General features: G+C 40.3%; 1 protein-coding gene across 3 annotated transcripts in view; it reads right to left on the bottom strand.

The window, feature by feature from the left end:
• Nucleotides 1-5,487: 5,487 nt before the first annotated feature.
• Nucleotides 5,488-19,435, bottom strand: part of xirp2b (xin actin binding repeat containing 2b) — a 116,634-nt gene continuing 102,686 nt past the window's right edge. For all 3 annotated transcript variants that reach the window (XM_048534610.2, XM_048534611.2, XM_048534612.2), the window contains 2 exons: nucleotides 7,533-7,666; nucleotides 5,488-5,599 (listed from right to left, as the gene is read on the bottom strand). In XM_048534610.2, coding sequence (XP_048390567.1) covers nucleotides 7,572-7,666 — 95 coding nt within the window. In that variant the 3' untranslated portion in view covers nucleotides 5,488-5,599; nucleotides 7,533-7,571. The remainder of the gene's footprint in view (nucleotides 5,600-7,532; nucleotides 7,667-19,435) is intronic.

Genomic DNA, 19,435 nt, shown 5'->3' with positions numbered 1-19,435 from the left:
GAGGGTCGAAGGGCCTGTACTGTGCTGTGATGTTCTACGTTCTATAAACAAGGGAGGACATATACAATTAATGGTAGTCCCGGGGTAGTTTTGTAGAACAGAGGAACTTTGGGGTTCACGACATAATTCTTTGAGGTTTATGTCACATTTAGACAAGGTAGTTAAGAAAGCTTTCATCTTACCAAAATTCAACACTTCCCATTTATCCAAATTAAACTCTATCTTTTCACAGGTCTCCAGTTCAAAAAAAAAATCCCCACCAAACTGTCTGTCTCCTACTGTCAAACCAATTTTCCATTCAATTGGCAAGCTCTCCCTGCACTTATACGATCTAACTTTACTAACCTGTCTACCATGCAGAGCCTTGTCAAAATCTTTATTAAAGTCCATGTAGACAATATCTGCCAGCTTGCCCTCATCTATCTTCTTTCTAGGGACTTGTCTAACTTAATGCTTTTCAAAACACCCATCTTATTCTCATTTTTTATATAGAACATCAACATATCCCTCCTGCAACCCACCATCCACCATGTCTTTATGAATACCCACTTCCTCCATGCATAAATTCCCCTTTGTCCTTGATTGGACCTACCCTTTCCCTAGCTACCTTCTTGCCTCTTATATACGAACAAAACACCTTGGGATTTTCCTGTGTCCTGTTTACCAAATACATTTATGGCCCCTTTTAGCCCTCCTCATTCTTTCTAGCAGTTCTTTCCTGCTATCTTCGTATTCTTTGAGGGTTTTGCCTGCCTCAGTTTCCTAAACCTTACATATGTCTCCATTTTCTTTTTGACTCAGCTCTCAATTTCTCTTGTCATCCAAGGTTCCCAAATCTTGCCATCCTTAGTCTTCATTCTCACAGGAACATGCTGTTCTTGAACTCTAATCAACAAGCCTTTAAAAGATTCCCACATGCTGTGTGGATTTACCTTCAAACAGGTGCCCCAAATCTACATTCCCTCACTCCTGCCTAATATTATGTTAGGTAACCTCCCCCCCGTTTCATACTTTCAGCTGGGGACTACGCTTGCCCTTATCCATAAAAGTAACTTAAAATTTCAATAATTATAGTCACTGTTCCAGAAATGCTCCCATACTGGCATTGGCAGAAATATTCGAAAAAGGTTCTGCAGGTTGGAAAATTGTTCAAGTGATGCATTTGTTCGGGAAGGGAGTGAGACAGAAAAGAGGAAATTTTCGACCCCACCACCAAAGACATTTTTCCCTCCCCACCCTAATCTGCTTTCCGGAGGGGCCACTCTCTCCGGGATTCCCTTGTCCACTCCACACTCACCTCCAGCCCCACCACACATTTCCCTGCAACCGCAGAAAGTGCTACACCTTCCCCTCCACCTCCACTTTCATCCCCATCCCAGGCCCCAAGAAGACTTTCCCATATCAAGCAGATGTTCACCTGCACATCTGCTAATGTGGTATACTGCATCCACTGTTCCCGTTGCAGCCTCTTCTACATTGGTGAAACCAAGTGGAGGCTTGGGGACCATTTTGCAGAACACCTACGCTCGGTTTGCACTAAACAAATGCACCTCCCAGTCGCGAACCATTTCAACGCCCCCTCCCATTCCTCAGACAAAATGTCTATCCTGGGCTCCTGAAATGCCACAACGATGCCACCTGAAGGTTGCAGGAACAGCAACTCATGTTCCGCTTAGGAACCCTGCAGCCCAATGTATCAATGTGGACTTCACAAGCTTCAAATTCTCCCCTCCGCCTGCTGCATCCCAAAACCAGCCCAGCTTGTCCCCTCCTCCCACTTATCATCTCCTCCCACCTCAACCCCACTTCCATCTCCTACCTACTAACCTCATCCCAGTCCCTTTGACCTGTCCGTCCTCCCCGGACTGACCTATCTCTTCCCTAACTCCACACCTACACTCACCTTTACTGGCTCCATCCCTGCCTCTTTGACCTGTCTGTCTCCTCTCCACCCACCTTCTCCTCTATCCATTTTCTTTCTACCTCCCCCTCTCTTCCTATTTATTTCAGAACCCCCTTCCCTGCCCCCATATCTGAAGAAGGGCCTAAGCCCAAAACATCAGCCTTCCTGCTCCTCTGATGCTGCTTGGCCTACTGTGTTCATCCAGCTCTATACCTTGTTATCTCGAGGAAACTAAATGCCACTTATCCTAAAAAAATCTGTCATTGGGGAAATACTGAAGTCCATTATTAACGAAGAACTAGAAGGGCTTAGAAAAATTTAAAACAATTGGAATCATCATGGTTCAATGAAAGTGAAATCACGTTTGACAAACTTGCAAGAGTTCTTTGAGGATAAAGCAAACAGTTGATAAAGGGAAATGGGTAGATTTATGTATTTGCATTTCCAGAAGACATTTGATATTTAAGAAACAAGACAGGAGCTTACTGTATTTGGCATGGAATGAGGATTGATTAGCACACAGAGGACAGAGGGTTGTAATTAATTAGATATTTCAAATTGGAAAGACATAACTAATAGACTGCCACAAGAACCAGTCCTCGGGCTTCAAATATTAACAATAATCATGACTTAGAGAAGGGACAGTGCCTAATGTAGAGGCTGTGTTGTGATAAGAATATATGGAAAATGCAGAGGAATAAGGGTTGAGTGCACAGGCAAACTCTGGCAGTTAGAGTTTAAGGTGAGAAGGTGTATGATCATATACTTTGGTAAGAAGAAATGTTGGGGTGGCAGTGTTGCAAGATGACAGGGGGAAATCAGTGGTTAGTTGTGGGTTCAGTTTAATATTTACCCTGGAGTCAGAGCAAGCTTTTAATCTTTTAACATTTCCTGACTAAACATTATGCTTAAATGAGTCAGTATCATTTAAAATCTCCATTTTTAAGGTGACCTTTCTCAGAGCATTCCAGATGCAGCATAATTGCCCCAAGGAAGTGTCAATTCCCTAGCTAATTCCCATGGAGTCAGCTGCATCAGGATTTCTGCATTGTATCAGAATGTCACTTCATTCTGCCATGCAGACTGACTATCTGGCCATCAAAATTTCAAGGTCTATATTTCTGTAGTTGTAACTGCTCTGATTGCTGTCTAATCCTCCACTCTGTTTTGCACATATTGATCTAATACATGCAACCTTTTAATTAATGACATGTTAATGTATGTGCACACCTCGAGATGTCTTCTAAATTACTGTTCATGACTGATTTATAGTTAACCATGCAAAATGGTTCTTTCAGTTTACACATCAGTGCATTAAAATCTAAAACAAGATCTAATTGGAGAAGATAATTCTGCACTGTTCAACTGAATCTATCATTTTTCAGAGTTCTTCAAAGTTAAGTTAGGATGTAACAGGAGTTGAAGAGCTGTGCCACATCAGCTTGGTGCATATTTCACTGACAGTGCTGTAGCTGGTGGCTAATTCAAATTTGCGGCGTCAGGAAATATGAGCTTATCAATATTCTTTCACTTAAAAGTAAAATGAAGATTGATATGATTTGCATTTTTAAAAAAGTAACAACGATGTATGAATATAGCTTTTTATTATGCATAAAAAACAGTCATAAAAGCATGGTTATAATTTGCTAATAAAGAGCTAGAATAAGTATATAGAAGCAAACAAAATCCATCATTTAAGTGAACTGCTTTTGCAAGTGTATAATCATGAAGCAGAAAAACAAATTGAGGCTTCTTTACATTGACTATTTTAGGTCTGCATATGGGTACTAAAAGAAAATTTGATTTCAATGAAATTAACAAAGTTGTGACAATTATGAGCAACAGCTCTGTCAACAAAATGACCCTAAGTCTCAAAGCACTCCAGGTGCTTTACTCAAATTTAAACTGGTCTGTACAGCAAGAGAGATAAATTCATCAAACAACCTTAAAATCAACAGTATGATAGAAAATAAAATGCTGCATATGGTCTATCTATTCCAATTGTATTGAAAATGTAATGATGCATCACTCCATGAATCTGTATATTGAATCTGCCATAATGAAGAGTTATGATTTTTTCTATATTTGAGAATATCAAACACTTAATGTGAGAAATAACCAAAATCAAAATTGATGTATCAGACATGAATATACCAGCAAAAATTCAACCACAGTGTTACTTAAAACCTTACTTTTTCTTATTCATCTTCATCATAACACCTATTTCTCTTGATTTGCTCTTCAACTGTAAGTAGAAGAGACCCGTTTTCTAAGTGGCTGGTATTGGATAACGGTTCCATCACTCGCCCTGAGCTAAGACTGCCATAAGGCAGTGTAGTGCTCACCATTGCATTCGGCTCAATGTCAGTATCCAAAAAATCACCAAATAAAGTATAATCCTTTTGGCTACTAACACACTTAATCTCCGAAGACTCTGTTTGACTGACATTAAGGAAGCTGTCTTCTCCTGAATTCTGATTCGCAGATGAGAAATGATATTCAGCATCATTTTGCTTACTGTTTGTTCCATTAACAGTTTCATTCAGAGATTTTGTCCCTTTCTTTTCAGGTTGCTTCAATGGGTTCAAATAGCTCTCTGCAAGTGTTTCACTGGTTAAATTAACAGTATCAGCAACTTGCTTAGAGCTAGTTACCAATTGATTACCATGAGAAAAGTGTGAAAATCTTGCATCAATTTGACCGACTAGATCTACTGAAATGTTCTCATCTAATTCTTCTGTTGAAATTTTGTTACATGGATGTTTGAATTGATTAACCGCAACCTGGTCTGGAAGAAAATCGACTGTTGAGGCTTCTTCAATTGGGCTATCAAATTGCAGGAAATCTAATTGCTGAACAACCTTATTGTTGTTGTTATTGGAATTTAGGTCTTCAAGGTAATTTTCACTTTCAGTGCCAACGATAGCCAAGGATTTCATAGTCTCTTCAGGCTCAACCATATTTCCTTCAAAGTCTTCTGAATCCTTTGCTGTAACTTCATTAAACATGTCACTCATTCCATTTACACATACTTCATTTGTATTGTTTCCATCATTCAGTTCTACATCCACATTCTCTTTACTTCCTATTTCAAACTGTGCTTCAATATCTGCTTTCTCAGCATTTTCAGTGTCAGAATGTTCATTATATAAGATGCTTTCTGCTTTTTCCACTGCTTTGGTGTGTGATTGCAGTGTGTTGACTAACGATTCTGTAGTTTCCTCACACTCAGTTACTTGAGAATTCAATGTTTGCTGACTGGAACCTTCCGGAGGCCATTTTGGCTTTGTCACTTTCACCTCCTCTTCTACACTGAAGGTTTTCTTATTTTCTTCAATAGAAGGTGGCCAGTTGATATTTAACTTATTTCTCTCTGTAGTCTTCTTGATCTGATCAGGCAAGTTGTTCAATTGATCCTCTGTATTCTTGCTCTGTTGCTCTACATCATTTGAATCATCCAGCTGATAAACCTCATCGCTAACGGTTTTCTTTTCCCTCATTTTAGTGCAATCTGCCCTTGCCATATTGGCTGGACTAATTTTATTAGCAGAGAAGTTGGTTTGGCTGTTACTTATCTGGCCTCCTTTGCATGGTGTGTGCCCAAAACCTTCATCATAGTTGCCTTTGGATTTGAAAAGCTGCTTAAAATGAGGTTTGCAGTACATTTGTCCATGGAGTGATGCATAATTTCCAAGACTTGTGAAAATAAAGAAAGAATATGATTTAAGATTATCATCCTGAAAAGATTTATTTCACTGGCACAGAGACCATCATTAAATTACCATGGCCTTGATCTTACTGTCTTGACCCAAGACATTTCTAAGATGTCCACCCCACTCCTATCACTATCAATTTGGAATTATGTAGGATAAGGGTGGAGCGGTTTGGAGCAATGAAGTTCCTGCTCACAAATGCAGAAGCAACTGTCCCAGTGTTGCTGACTGTGTTGTGGAGATGAACATTTCATAACCCCTGCAAATTTCATGGAGTCAGGCTGGCTTTTGAAAGCAGAATTTTAAACCTGCGAGTTATTGTGGACCATAGCAGAATCTGAGAAAAATTTGACGTGTAATTTCAAAATATATTGTTAAATTATCATACCGTATTGTATTACAGCATGTGAAGTGACATATTTTTAATATAATGATTGATGATAGGGCTTTTTTTAAAATATAAGTGACCATGAAATTGAACAGCTTTCTGAAAGTGTGGAGATCTTCAGATACATGAGAATGTATTATTTTCCAGATAAAGTGTTTATCTGCATTGGACAATGGCAAAATTTGAATTTGACTCTGGCAGCTGCTTTGTTTACTTTCATGTATCATTTGATTCGGTCATCTTCAGAACTGTTAAAAAGTTTTTACAGATAGCTGAGTCTCTGGCTGTCTTCAAAAACCTTAATATATTAATCTCTGGAAGCTTTTTTGACTCACTTATTAAACAAGTCTCATTACAAACGTTTGCCTGAATTTCAAATCCACGAATGAAATAAGCTCCACCTGGGTTGTTGAAACATCTGTCACAGAATCTCAGAACTTGATTGGTTTTCTTAATCCTTAATAGAATTATATTTTTATTTCAAGTAGTGTAAAATGATTGTTGGTATTCTGACCTGTTAATAGGATTATGTTTTTTTTCAAGGTAATATTGAATATCTGTTCATCTCAATAGTTTAATGATCTTTTGATAGAATTATGGTTCATTTTCAAGTGTATTTTGAATTGCTGTTTATTTCTACAATTTTATGAAAATCTCTTACCATCCAAAGACCATTATAGGACTTGTGAGTTCTCTACATGGTATACACTGATTAAATAAGTATACGGGAGCGACGAGGATAAGGCAGGTGGGATGTGGAAAGTTATGCAAAGGTAAGGTGGTATGGGTGTTTAGAGAATCGAACAGATTAGGAACCTATACGAGCTGAGGGACAGATGGGGATATGGAGAGGGAGTTTTGATGAGAAGGAGGAGGTACAGTTAGTGAATGTGAGTCAGAGTGGACGAACATATTGAGTGGCCTCACAATCATCTCCAGAACTTGGCCGATGTCCCATTGAATTGTGGTGGCTCTTTTATCTTGTCTGTCTCATCAACCATTCACCCCCACCTTGTGTATACTTCCAGAGGCAAATCTGTCTCCACCACTGCACCAGGAAGAATGGGCAATGACAGGTGTGAGGTGGGATTGTGACATTGGAAGTTGGTCCAATTCCTGGTTCCCACCTCTAACATAAAAATCCAGCTACTTAAGTCAAATTGTTGTCCTAGTCTGCTTGTCGATAATTTTGCTGCTACAACATTACATGCATTATGTATTCAAAAATGATAGAAACGCTCAATTATCACAGATTTAAGTATATAAATTAGGCTAAATGTGCTAAGCCTAACATCTATTTATGAAGCAGAATGAACGTAACTTGATTAATATGGTATTTGTTGTTGTTTTCACTTAAAGAGAACGGTCAAATATTAATGTTCGATTGAATTTATTGAAAAATACCATAAAAATATTTGTAGAATCCTTTAAATTTGCATTTAACATGATACAGAATGAATAACATGACTGCATAGAACAAATATGATTTTTTTCAAAACCTTGGCTATAAAAGAGAATTATCTCTTACCTTAATTTATTGTTGCAGTGGTAGCAGCGGAAACAGGACTTATGAAAGATTTGCTTGTCGGCTGCTAGACTTTCCATGGGATATACTATCTTTCGACAAACTGTGCAGGTCTCCCTGGTAAGACCTTGTATCTTCTAAGACAACAAATACATGTTATAGTCGCTCTCACTTGTTGTCTTTCTAACCCAGCATTTTTCCCCCTCAGGTAGATTACATCATATCTTATATCATATCTTATTCAAGGAAAAGCTCCTGTGTGTCCTAGATAAATATGTACCTGTCAGGCAGGGAGGAAGCTGTAGAATGTGGGAGTCATGGTTTACGAAGGAGGTGGAATCTCTGGTCAAAAGGAAGAAGAAGGCTTATGTTAGGATGAGATGTGAAGGCTCAGTTAGGGCACTTGAGGGCTACGAGGTAGCCAGGAAAGACCTAAAGAGAGAGCTCAGAAGAGCCAGGAGGAGAAATGAGAAGTTGTTGGCCGATAGGATCAGGGTAAACCCTAAGGCTTTCTATAGGTATTTAAGGAATAAGAGAATGATGAAAGTAAGATTAGGCTCAATCAAGGATAATAGTGGTAAGTTGTGTGTGCAGTCAGATGAGATAGGGGAAGCGCTAAATGAATATTTTTCAACAGTATTCACTCTAGAAAGCGACAATGTTGTCGAGGAGAATACTAAGATTAGGGCTACTAGACTAGGTGGGATTGAGGTTCACAAGGAAGAGGTATTAGAAATCCTTCAGAAGGTGAAGATAGATAAGTCCCCTGGGCTGGATGGGATTTATCCTCGGATCCTCCGGGAAGCCAGGGAGGAGATTGCCGAGCCTTTGGCATTGATCTTTAATTCGTCATTGTCTGCAGGAATAGTGCAAGATGACTGGAGGATAGCAAATGTGGTTCCCCTGTTCAAGAAGGGGAGTAGAGACAATCCTGGAAATTATAGACCAGTGAGCCTTACCTCAGTTGTTGGTAAAGTGTTGGAAAATGTTATAAGGGATAGGATTTATAATCATCTAGAAAAGAATAAATTGATTAGGGATAGTTAGCACAGTTTTGTGAAGGGAAGGTCGTGCCTCACAAACATTATTGAGTTTTTTGAGAAGGTGACCAAACAGGTAGATGAGAGTAAACCGGTTGATGCGGTGTATACGGATTTCAGCAAGGCGTTCGATACGGTTCCCCACAATAGGCTATTGTACAAAATGCGGAGGAATGGAATTGTGGGAGATATAGCAGTTTGGATTGGAAATTGGCTTGCTGAAAGAAGACAGAGTGTGGTAGTTGATGGGAAATGTTCATCCTGGAGACCAGTTACTAGTGGTGTACCGCAAGGGTCAGTGTTGGGTCCACTGCTGTTTGTCATTTTTATAAATGGCCTGGATGAGGGCGTAGAAGGATGGGTTAGTAAATTTGCAGACAACACTAAGGTCGGTGGAGTTGTGGATAGTGATGATGGACGCTGTAGGTTGCACAGAGACATAGATAAGCTGCAGAGCTGGGCTGAGAGGTGGAAAATGGAGTTTAATGCAGACAAGTGTGAGGTGATGCACTTTGGTAGGAGTAACTGGAAGGCAAAGTACTGGGCTAATGGTAAGATTCTTGGCAGTGTAGATGAGCAGAGAGATCTCAGTGTCCATGTACACGGATCCTTGAAAGTTGCCACCCAGGTTGACAGGGCTGTTAAGAAGGCATACAGTGTTTTAGCTTTTATTAATACAGGGATTGAGTTCCAGAACCAAGAGGTTATGGTGAAGCTGTACAAAACTCTGGTGCGGCCACACATGGAGTATTGTGCACAGTTCTGGTCACCGCATTATAAGAAGGATGTGGAAGCTTTGGAAAGGGTGCAGAGGAGATTTACTAGGATGTTGCCTGGTATGGAGGGAAGGTCTTACGAGGAAAGGCTGAGGGACTTGAGGCTGTTTTCATTAGAGAGAAGAAGGTTGAGAGGTGACTTAATCGAAACATATAATCAGAGGGTTAGATAGGGTGGATAGGAAGAGCTTTTTTCCTAGGATGGTGACGGCGAGCACGAGGGGGCACAGCTTTAAATTGAGCGGTGAAAGATATAGGACAGATGTCAGAGGTAGTTTCTTTACTCAGAGAGTAGTAAGGGAATGGAACGCTTTGCCTGCAACGGTAGTAGATTCGCCAACTTTAGGTACATTTAAGTCGTCATTGGACGAGCATATGGATGTACATGGAATAGTGTAGGTTGGATGGGCTTCAGATCGGTATGACAGGTCGGCACAACATCGAGGGCTGAAGGGCCTGTACTGTGCTGTAATGTTCTATGTTCTATGTTCTACATGTCCCATAATAAAATGTTATTCTATTCATAGAAAAATATATTTAATCCTTCCAGTGAACATCTAACAGATGAACTGTAAAACTGGAGTTGTATTTTTTTGACTAATTTAAATTGGATGTTCAGATTTTATGAAAAGAATCCCAAATATTATTATTTAATATATAAACATTTAGTAATTCAAAACGGATTTGCTACTCTATTTTACATGCAAGAATTATTGTTTAACAATTTCTCTGAAATTATCCTTCCTGTTAACAAGGTGTATTCAAATTTTAATAAGAATTCACTGAATTACAATGTTAGTTAAATAGTAGTATACTTAGGTTGATGACATTTGTAATATGAAATTTCAGACAACAATGTGTTTCTGTTCTTATATAAATTGTATGAGTGTCATAGGGCTTATTTTATTATTTTGTGTCCCTGGTAAATGCTCACTTCCTGGGTATGAAGCTGAGTTAAAATGTGTATAGTGCCTTTAACACAGACTTTTTTTCAGCAATCAAAACTTCCACATCTGTCAACTATTCGTACTTCTGCAAACCTCTTAAACTTGAAAGGTTAGACATTTAAGTTGGAAGGCTGGGCCTAATGGCCAATGGGCTAATGTAGGTCCTCGGCTTGTTCAACCTACATATATAAATTTGAGAGGTCTGAAAAGAGTAGGAGTAATATATCTAAGGTTGCTTCTGGTACAAAACTAGGTGGAAAGTACACTCTGCAAGCTGATGCAGAAAGATTGCAAAGGCGTTTAGACAGGCTTAGTTAGGAAGCAACAAAAATCACAGAATTTAATGTGAATGAGTGTGAGGTTGTTCATTTTGTTTGTAAGAACAGGAAAGCAGAATGCTCTTTCAAAAGTGTGAAATTTGTTCATGTTGATTTTCAGACAGAATTGGGCATGCTTGAATGAGGAACTTAAAGTTAGCAGGCAGCTGCAGCAAACAATTAGGAATGCAGCTGTCCCTTATTATAAAGGTTTATTTTTATTCATTCACGGAATTCATTCTTAGCAATATGGTGCTGTGCTGGATAATATGTGTCTTAGTAGAAACTTGCAGCTGGTATCCTTGTCCTTTGAGATGAAAGTGGTTATGTTTTGGAAGGTGCTGTCAAAGGAGTTTTGGTGAATTACTGCAGTGCATTTTGTAGATGGCATACACTTCTGCTACAATGCATTGATGGTGGAATGCAAAACTGTTGGGGTGCCAACTAAGCAGCTGCTTTGCTCTGGATAGTGTTGAATCTCTTGTCTGGTATTAGAGTTGCACCAAGCAGGCAACAGTAGAGTACTCCATCACAGTCCTGAATTGTAGCTTGCAGATGGGTATTGGTGAGGTAGGGGTATGTGTTACTTGCCACTAAATTCCTAACCTTTGACCCTTTCTTGTAGTGACAGCATTTATATATAGCTGGTCCAGTTCTGTTTCAGATAAAGGCAACCCCCCAGGATACTGGACAGTGAGGGATTCAGTGATGGTGATGCCATTGAAGAGATGGTTAGAGTCTCTCTTGTTAGAGATTGTCCTTGCCTGCCACTTATATTGGGCAAATCTTACTTGCACTTATCAGCCCAGCCTGGATACCATCCAGGTCTTGCTGCATTTGGGAACAGACTGCTTCAGTATCTGAGGAGTCCTGAGCAATATTGAACATCATGTAATCGTCAGTGAACATCCTCATTGCTGACCATATCATGGACGGTAGCCCAGAGAAAATAAACAGTCAAAAAGATGTAATATTTGGAAATGAACATACAGAACTCCATCTTGAAGTAAACAAGACAAGACAACCAGTAGTATGTCATTCCCAAATTTTACTTTTTTTTAAACTTTTGGGAGGTAATTGATGAAGCAAAACTCCTGTAATGATGTTTTTGGACTGAGAGAAGTTACCTCAAGCCATCACAGTTATCTTCATTTGTACTAGATATTACTCCAACAACTGAAGACAGGATGGCATGGTGGCTCAGTGGTTAGCACTGCTGCCTCACAGCACCAGGGACCTGGGTTCAATTCCACCCTCAGGCAATTATCTGTGTGGAGTTTGCATGTTCTCCCTATGTCTGTGTGGGTTTCTGCTGGATGCTCTGTTTTCTCCCACAGTCCTAGGATGTGCAGTCTGAATGGTTTGGCCATGCTAAATTGCCCATTGTTTTCAGGGATGAGCAGATTAGGTGTGTTAGCCATGGGGAATAGAGGGTTATGTGGTAAGGGTAGGAGGATGGTTCTGGGTGAGACGGTCTTTGGAGGGTCAAGGTGGACATATTGGGCTGAATGGCCTGTTTTCACACTGTAAGGATTCTATGGCATGATACAATGATTTTGCCATGGCTCCTTGATGACTAAGGCTGTAATGAGAATAAGAACTGAGTCGGGTATCAGCAAGAAAGAGGAGTTGTAGATCAGCCATGACCATAAAGAATGGCAGAGCAGGTTCAATAGCTCTTATGGCCTCTCCTCCTCCAATTTCTTGTGTTCTTGTGGCCATTATATTGTGCCTATTATAGTGGAAGAGGCTGGCCTCATCAGAAATTCTGGTATTAATGACAGTGACAGGTGAAAAGCCATTTTCCTGCCAACCAGACTTCTTTTACACCAGGGCATCTGAGCAAATTTGGAGAAGGCAAAGCAGAGGGATAACTGTTTAAACTGGAAATGTAGTTAGGTATCACATTGTCTTATAGACTTGACCCCAAGGAAACGTTATTCAGCAGTACTCATGGTAAGCAGTTCATATCCTGTGATACAAATTAACACACGAGACTTTCTAGTCTTGGCATCTAATACTCTTTCTATCTAATTTAAAAATTCTTGCTAATTGTGTCTGTTGGATCCAGAGATTACAACACCTATTTAAACAATATATTTATACTGCAGCAGAAAGCAGCATGTGATCACAGTAAGCATTAATCCACTCCAGACAATTGGAATATTCTCCTCCAATATTTATAACTTGCTTCCACCTTGACTTGGTAAACAGAGGTAAAAACATGGAGATGAAATTTTTATGCCTTAGGTATGTTCATAAGAATGTACACTTCTTTAAAAATACTTCCACATTTTCAAGAACCCACCAAGGGAACACAAATTCTCACATGTAATTAGAATATCACTCTCTTCAATGTTCACCTATTTTCTCAAAGGATACACAAGGAAAACTGATAAAGCAAGAATAAAACCAAAATACTGTGGATGCTGTAAATCTGAAACAAACACAGAATATTTGAGAAACTCAGCCGGTCTGGCTGAATCTGTAGAGAGAGACAAATTTAAAGTTTCAAGTCTGATACGACTTTTCTATGGAACACAGTTATCAAGTAATATTTCATCAGTCCGACTGAAACATTGTATAGCAGCAAGAAATACATTAGATAAAGCTCCAGTTAAGTGCTGGGATGTAAAGTCCAACACAAAATTATCCTGTATTAACATGGACCTTATGAAACTTGAGGAGACAATTGAGGCATTAGGTAGTCCATCCACCCTTGTGCCTTTAAGTAATCAATGAATAGCCAATATCTTGGGCCTGTCATTATCTTACCTATGGGTGAGGTGGCCCTGGCTGTCTAAGAAGCCTGGCAGCTGTACGTGTGTAGTTTCAATGACAGGCAAGGAGAAGGACCTTCTTTGCAAGTCTCCTGTGCTATCAAAGCCCACAGCTCAGCCCCCAGACTATGATCAGGTGTTTTAGCCTCTGCTCCCTCAAACCAAGTTCCAACACCTTTCACAAAGGCATACCAGTTTGGTCCCTTTGAAATAACCTCCATTCCCATTTATAGCATTGTTCACTAATGATCTCTATTGATAATTAACTACTGACTCAGCAGTAATATTTTGTTTGGCCAGCAGCTCTCTTAAGCAGAGCCTCCAGTTCCTGAGGGGGTTAATAACTCCCACCCCCCAATCTATTAACATCTAACTGAATTATAAATGACCCAATGGCAGCCATTCCTGGTTGGGTAACCCACCAACTTGCCAAGTGGTAACATGGTACCTCATAAAAAGCTGAAAAATTTAGCCCTGGGTGACATAATAGATGCTAATCAGCTCATCCCAAGAAAAGATTCTGTAAGCTCCTATCTACCTTCAACAAAATGAACAAAATAGCTGTAAATTTATATTGTCAATTTATTCTTTCTTAATCTTTCTCATCACCAAATTCATATTATTCCAGCAGATCATAACCCTAATTTTTCACAGAGCAATTGATCATTTTTGACTTTATTAGCCTTCAAGCCAATTGTCATTTGGGTTTTCATGGAGAAGAGTTCTTAATTGACATGGAGTAACATTTGCTGTCCCATTGAAGCTGGTGTGACAGGGAATGGAGATGGGTTTCATGAAGGAGAGAGTTTGTGCCAAAGCATGCCACTGCATCATAGGGAAACAAGATTGCACAGGAGAGACTGAGTTCTGCACCCATGAAGGAGCAGAGTTGCCTTCTTGAATAGTGTCAGCAGGAACAGGCTACCTCTTCGTGCAGCAGAGGCACCTCCCTGTTCAGGACAATTCCCTCTGCCTCCAATTCCTCCTCCTCCTCACTTACCTGCGGCTCCTGCTCCACTGTTGTTGAACTGTCCCTTCTAGGCCTTCACCGTCTTCAAGGTTCAGTGTATAGCTAGTTGAGCCAAGCACGTGGTCAAAGAATGGTCAAATCCTACCCCGACACATATTTTACTCACATTGTGAAGACTTGTCAGTGTGTGGAGACACGGCCAAGTAAATTCTAATAGCCAAAAAATCAGCTTTGACAGTGCTTCAGCACTGGCCACTGTTCATCCTCATTTGTTCTTAATATGATGCCAAAGGCCAAATGCCACCTTCGGGATCAATCTTGGGTCATATTAACTACTGAAGTGGGGCTTCACCCACTTTTGGCCACAGTGATTGAATTTAAACTCCCCCCTTAAAAAGCAGCTGCAAAGTTCAATTAATGAATTACTCATGTGACCCATCCACAAAGGCAAAAGCACGAGACAGATCTATACTTCTAAAAACAAACTACAAAAACCTATTCAATACAGAATGAAGCCCTTTTACATGCCAATTAATAGAAAGGTTCATTTCTATTTGTTCACCATGATGGGCCCATCTTTTCACCACATTCTCATTATCCCCACTCTTGGTTTTCTCCACCAATCTATTCACTCCTGAGAAGCATGAAGAATGGGAAGTTTTAAACTCCCTGGTCTGCAGTGTAAAAATTACACCCTGATCAGTCTCAGTCCACTAATCAGTACAAGCTTATTCTAATCTTCCAGATCTCTGCATTTATAGCCAATCACATACCCTCATTTCTTGCCCTAAGAAGTGCAGTCAAATTGAGCATTGTTAGTTAAATGTCACAGTGGAAGTAACACTAGTTATGATGAAAGATTATTGGCCTGAAATAGTGGCTGTAGTTCTTTCTCAACAAAATCTGCCTGTCCTGGTCGGTATTTCCAGCAGTTTCAGTAATTCAGTAATTTTAGATGTCCCTCATCTGCAGTAATTCACTTTTGTAACACCAGTTGAAATTGGCTATGTTCCCAATTGAAGAAAAAAGGTAAAAGAAGGGAACGAGGAACAAGAGTTGATAAGTCAGACCACAGAACTTATCCTGTCATCCAATTAGATCATGACTGATCAGTGTGTCAGCTTCAATTATTTGCCTTTGCTCCTTGGCCATTGACACTATTTTATAACAATATCCAGAAATTCAGACTAGAAAACTTCAAATGGCCAATTATCCATAACTTATTGGAACATATTTTACCATTGTCATTTGTGTAATATTTTCTGATATCAGTCCTAACTAACCAAGCTCTAATTTTAACGTGATGTCATTTTATTCTGTGTTCTCCAAACAGGAAAAATAGTTTATCAATATTTACTCTAACCCATTTCTTTATAAAGTTTTAAAACTTGATTTGATCATGTCTTTATTTTGTAAATTTAAGACAGAATGAAGCTTTTCCAATTTGATTTCCTAATTTAAGCTTTAAATCACATTATCAGTTTTATGGAACTATCCTGTGTATAGTCTTCAAGGCCATGTCTTTCTTAAGGTGCAGTATTCAAAACTGATTGCAGTACTTTATTAGAGCCTGATTAAGATTCACAATTTTCTGTCCAAAATTAATTAAATAATACGTTTTATAGACAGAATTATTCAAGAAAAATATTTCTTCCAATCTTATCTTGATTATGTCTAAAATATTTTAACTAAAAGCTATATCACAGATTTAAGAGGAAAGAAACGTGAATCTAGGATTCCAACTTTTACTAAGAGAGACACTATAAACACTCTGATGAGCACAAAAGAACTATAATAAATATGAAGCAACCATAATGGCAAAACCTATTTAACATAACAAAGGTTAATGTAATACACTGTTTATGCAAGGGTGAAATTTGGATGTATAGTCTGAGTAAGAAAACTGATGAGCAAAGGGATTTAAGAGTCTCGATATGTAAATCGTTATAAGCCTATTCTGGAAAAAAAAATGATGAATAACAAATAATAGAATGCTGGATTTATCGAGAAGAGGCCTAAATTACATAATGAAGAAATAAAACTGCAATTATGTATAACACTGGTCAGATCTCAGTTGAAATTTTATGTTCAGGTTTCGGAATGCTACTTTTGAAAGGATATATTGACCTTGGAGAAAGTCCATTGATTCATCAGAATGGCACAAAGGAAGAAGAAACTGACTTATGATAAAATACTAGGTAAACATGGGTACATTCTATGGAAATAAGGGGATTAAGAGATGATTTGATTTAGGTGTTTCAAATAAATGAAGATAATCAGTGAGTATGCTAGGGAATGACTCTTTCAGGATAACTGGATGATAGATTGGTCAGATCATGACCTCTCACTCTTTCAAACCTTGTTTCAAATGACAACATTTGTTGTTCACTGCTCATTCCATAGGTTCTTTGTGGAATTTATTGTGGGAAGCCTCACTCTAGTTCCTTTAAGACACGAGCCTGCAGTTTTTGAATCTTTAAAAAGCTTACCTCGTGAATAGCGGAGGAACGCTGAGCAGGAGCCGACACGGGACTGCTGAGTGAGTGAGGTAATATATTTGTGTGGTTGCGTTACCCGAAACACTACCCAGGTAGTGTCTCCCACCCATCCTCCTCCTCGAACCAAAAAAAAGGTTCTGTGTGCCTGATTGGTAAGGTAACAAGTTTATTTTTTATTCTTTATTTTTTAAGCCTTGGGAATTTAGAATAATGGGAACGGAGGTCAGGGCATTTGAATGTTCCTCCTGCAGAATGTGGGAGGTAAGGGTCACCACTAGTGTCCCTGCTGGCTACATCTGCAGGAAGTGCATCCAACTCCAGCTCCTTGAAATCCGCGTTAGGGAACTGGAGCTGGAGCTGGATGAACTTCGGATCATTCAGGAGGCAGAGGGGGTTATTGAGAGGAGTTACAGGGAGGTAGTCACTCCTCAGGTACAGGAAAAAGGCAGATGGGTTACGGTCAGGGGACAGAAAGGGAACCGGCTGGCAGTGCAGGGATTCCCTGTGGCCATTCCCCTCAACAATAAGTATACCGTTTTGGATACTGTTGGGGGACGACGACTTACCAGGGGAAAGCAGTGGGGCACAGGTCTCTGGCACAGAGTCTGTCCCTGCTGCTCAGAAGGGAAGGGGGAAGAGGAGCAGAGCATCAGTCATTGGGGACTCCATAGTTAGGGGGACAATCGGAGGTTCTGTGGGGACGAGAGAGACTCACTGTTGGTGTGTTGCCTCCCAGGTGCCAGGGTGCGTGATGTCTCTGATCGTGTTTTTGGGATCCCTAAGGGGGAGGGGGAGCAGCCCCAAGTCATGGTCCACATTGGCACCAACAACATAGGTAGGAAGAGAGACGGGGACTTAAGGCAGAAATTCAGGGAGCTAGGATGGAAGCTGAGAGCTAGGACGAACAGAGTTGTTGTCTCTGGTTTGTTGCCCGTGCCACGTGCTAGTGAGGCGAGGAATAGGGAGAGAGGGGAGTTGAACACGTGGCTACAGGGATAGTGCAGGAGGGAGGGTTTTGGATTCTTGGATAATTGGGGCTCTTTCTTGGGTAGGTGGGACCTGTACAAGCAAGATGGTCTTCACCTGAACCAGAGGGGTACCGATATCCTGGGGGGGAAATTTGCAAAGGCTGTTCGGGTGGGTTTAAACTAATTCAGCAAGGGGATGGGCACCAAAATTGTAGTTCGAATATAGAAAAGGTTGAGAGTAGGGTGGTCTGAAGTAAAGTTTCAGGGAAGCAAGATGGCACCGGCAAGCAAGAAGTTGGATTGAAGTGTGTCTACTTCAATGCCAGGAGCGTCCGGAATAAAGTTGGTGAACTTGCAGCATGGGTTAGTACCTGGGAGTTCAATATTGTGGCCATTTCGGAGATATTGATAGAGCAGGGACAGGAATGTTGTTGCAGGTTCCGGGATTTAGATGTTTCAGTAAAAACAGAGAAGATGGTCAAAGCGGGGGAGGTGTGGCATTGTTGGTCAAGGACAATATTACAGTTGCAGAAAGGATGTTTGGGGACTCGTCAACTGAGGTAGTATGGGCTGAGGTTAGAAACAGGAAAGGAGAGGTCACCGTGTTGGGAGTTTTCTATACGCCTCCGAATAGTTCCAGAGATGTAGAGGAAAGGATAGCAAAGATGATTCTCGATAGGAGTGAGAGAGACAGGGTAGTTGTCATGGGGGACTTCAACTTTCCGAACATTGACTGGGAACACTATAGTTCGAGTACTATAGATGGGTCAGTTTTTGTCCAGAGTGTGCAGGAGGGCTTCCTGACACAGTATGTAGATAGGCCAACAAGGGGTGAAGCCACATTAGATTTGGTACTGGGTAATGAGCCCGGCCAGTTGTTAGATTTGGAAGTAGGTGAGCACTTTTGTGATAGCAATCACAATTCTGTTGTGTTTACTTTAGTGAAGGAAGGGGATAGGTGTATACCACTGGGCAAGAGTTATAGCTGGGGGAAAGGCAATTACGATGAGATTAGGCAAGATTTAGGGAGCATAGAATGGGGAAGGAAACTGCAGGGGATGGGCACATTAGAAATGTGGAGCTTATTCAAGGAAAAGCTCCTGTGTGTCCTAGATAAATATGTACCTGTCAGGCAGGGAGGAAGCTGTAGAGTGCGGGAGCCGTGGTTTACGAAGGAGGTGGAATCTCTGGTCAAGAGGAAGAAGAAGGCTTATGTTAGGATGAGATGTGAAGGCTCAGTTAGGGCACTTGAGGGCTACGAGGTAGCCAGGAAAGACCTAAAGAGAGAGCTCAGAAGAGCCAGGAGGAGACATGAGAAGTTGTTGATGGATAGGATCAGGGTAAACCCTAAGGCTTTCTATAGGTATTTAAGGAATAAAAGAATGACGAAAATAAGATTAGGCCCAATCAAGGATAGTAGTGGTAAGTTGTGTGTGGAGTCAGATGAGATAGGGGAAGCGTTAAATGAATATTCTTCAACAGTATTCACTCTAGAAAACGACAATGTTGTCGAGGAGAATACTGAGATACAGGCTACTAGACTAGGTGGGATTGAGGTTCACAAGGAAGAGGTATTAGAAATCCTTCAGAAGGTGAAGATAGATAAGTCC

Source organism: Stegostoma tigrinum, chromosome 7, assembly GCF_030684315.1.
Source record: "Stegostoma tigrinum isolate sSteTig4 chromosome 7, sSteTig4.hap1, whole genome shotgun sequence".
NCBI lineage: Eukaryota > Metazoa > Chordata > Chondrichthyes > Orectolobiformes > Stegostomatidae > Stegostoma > Stegostoma tigrinum.
This window is presented reverse-complemented; position numbering and strand designations above follow the sequence as displayed.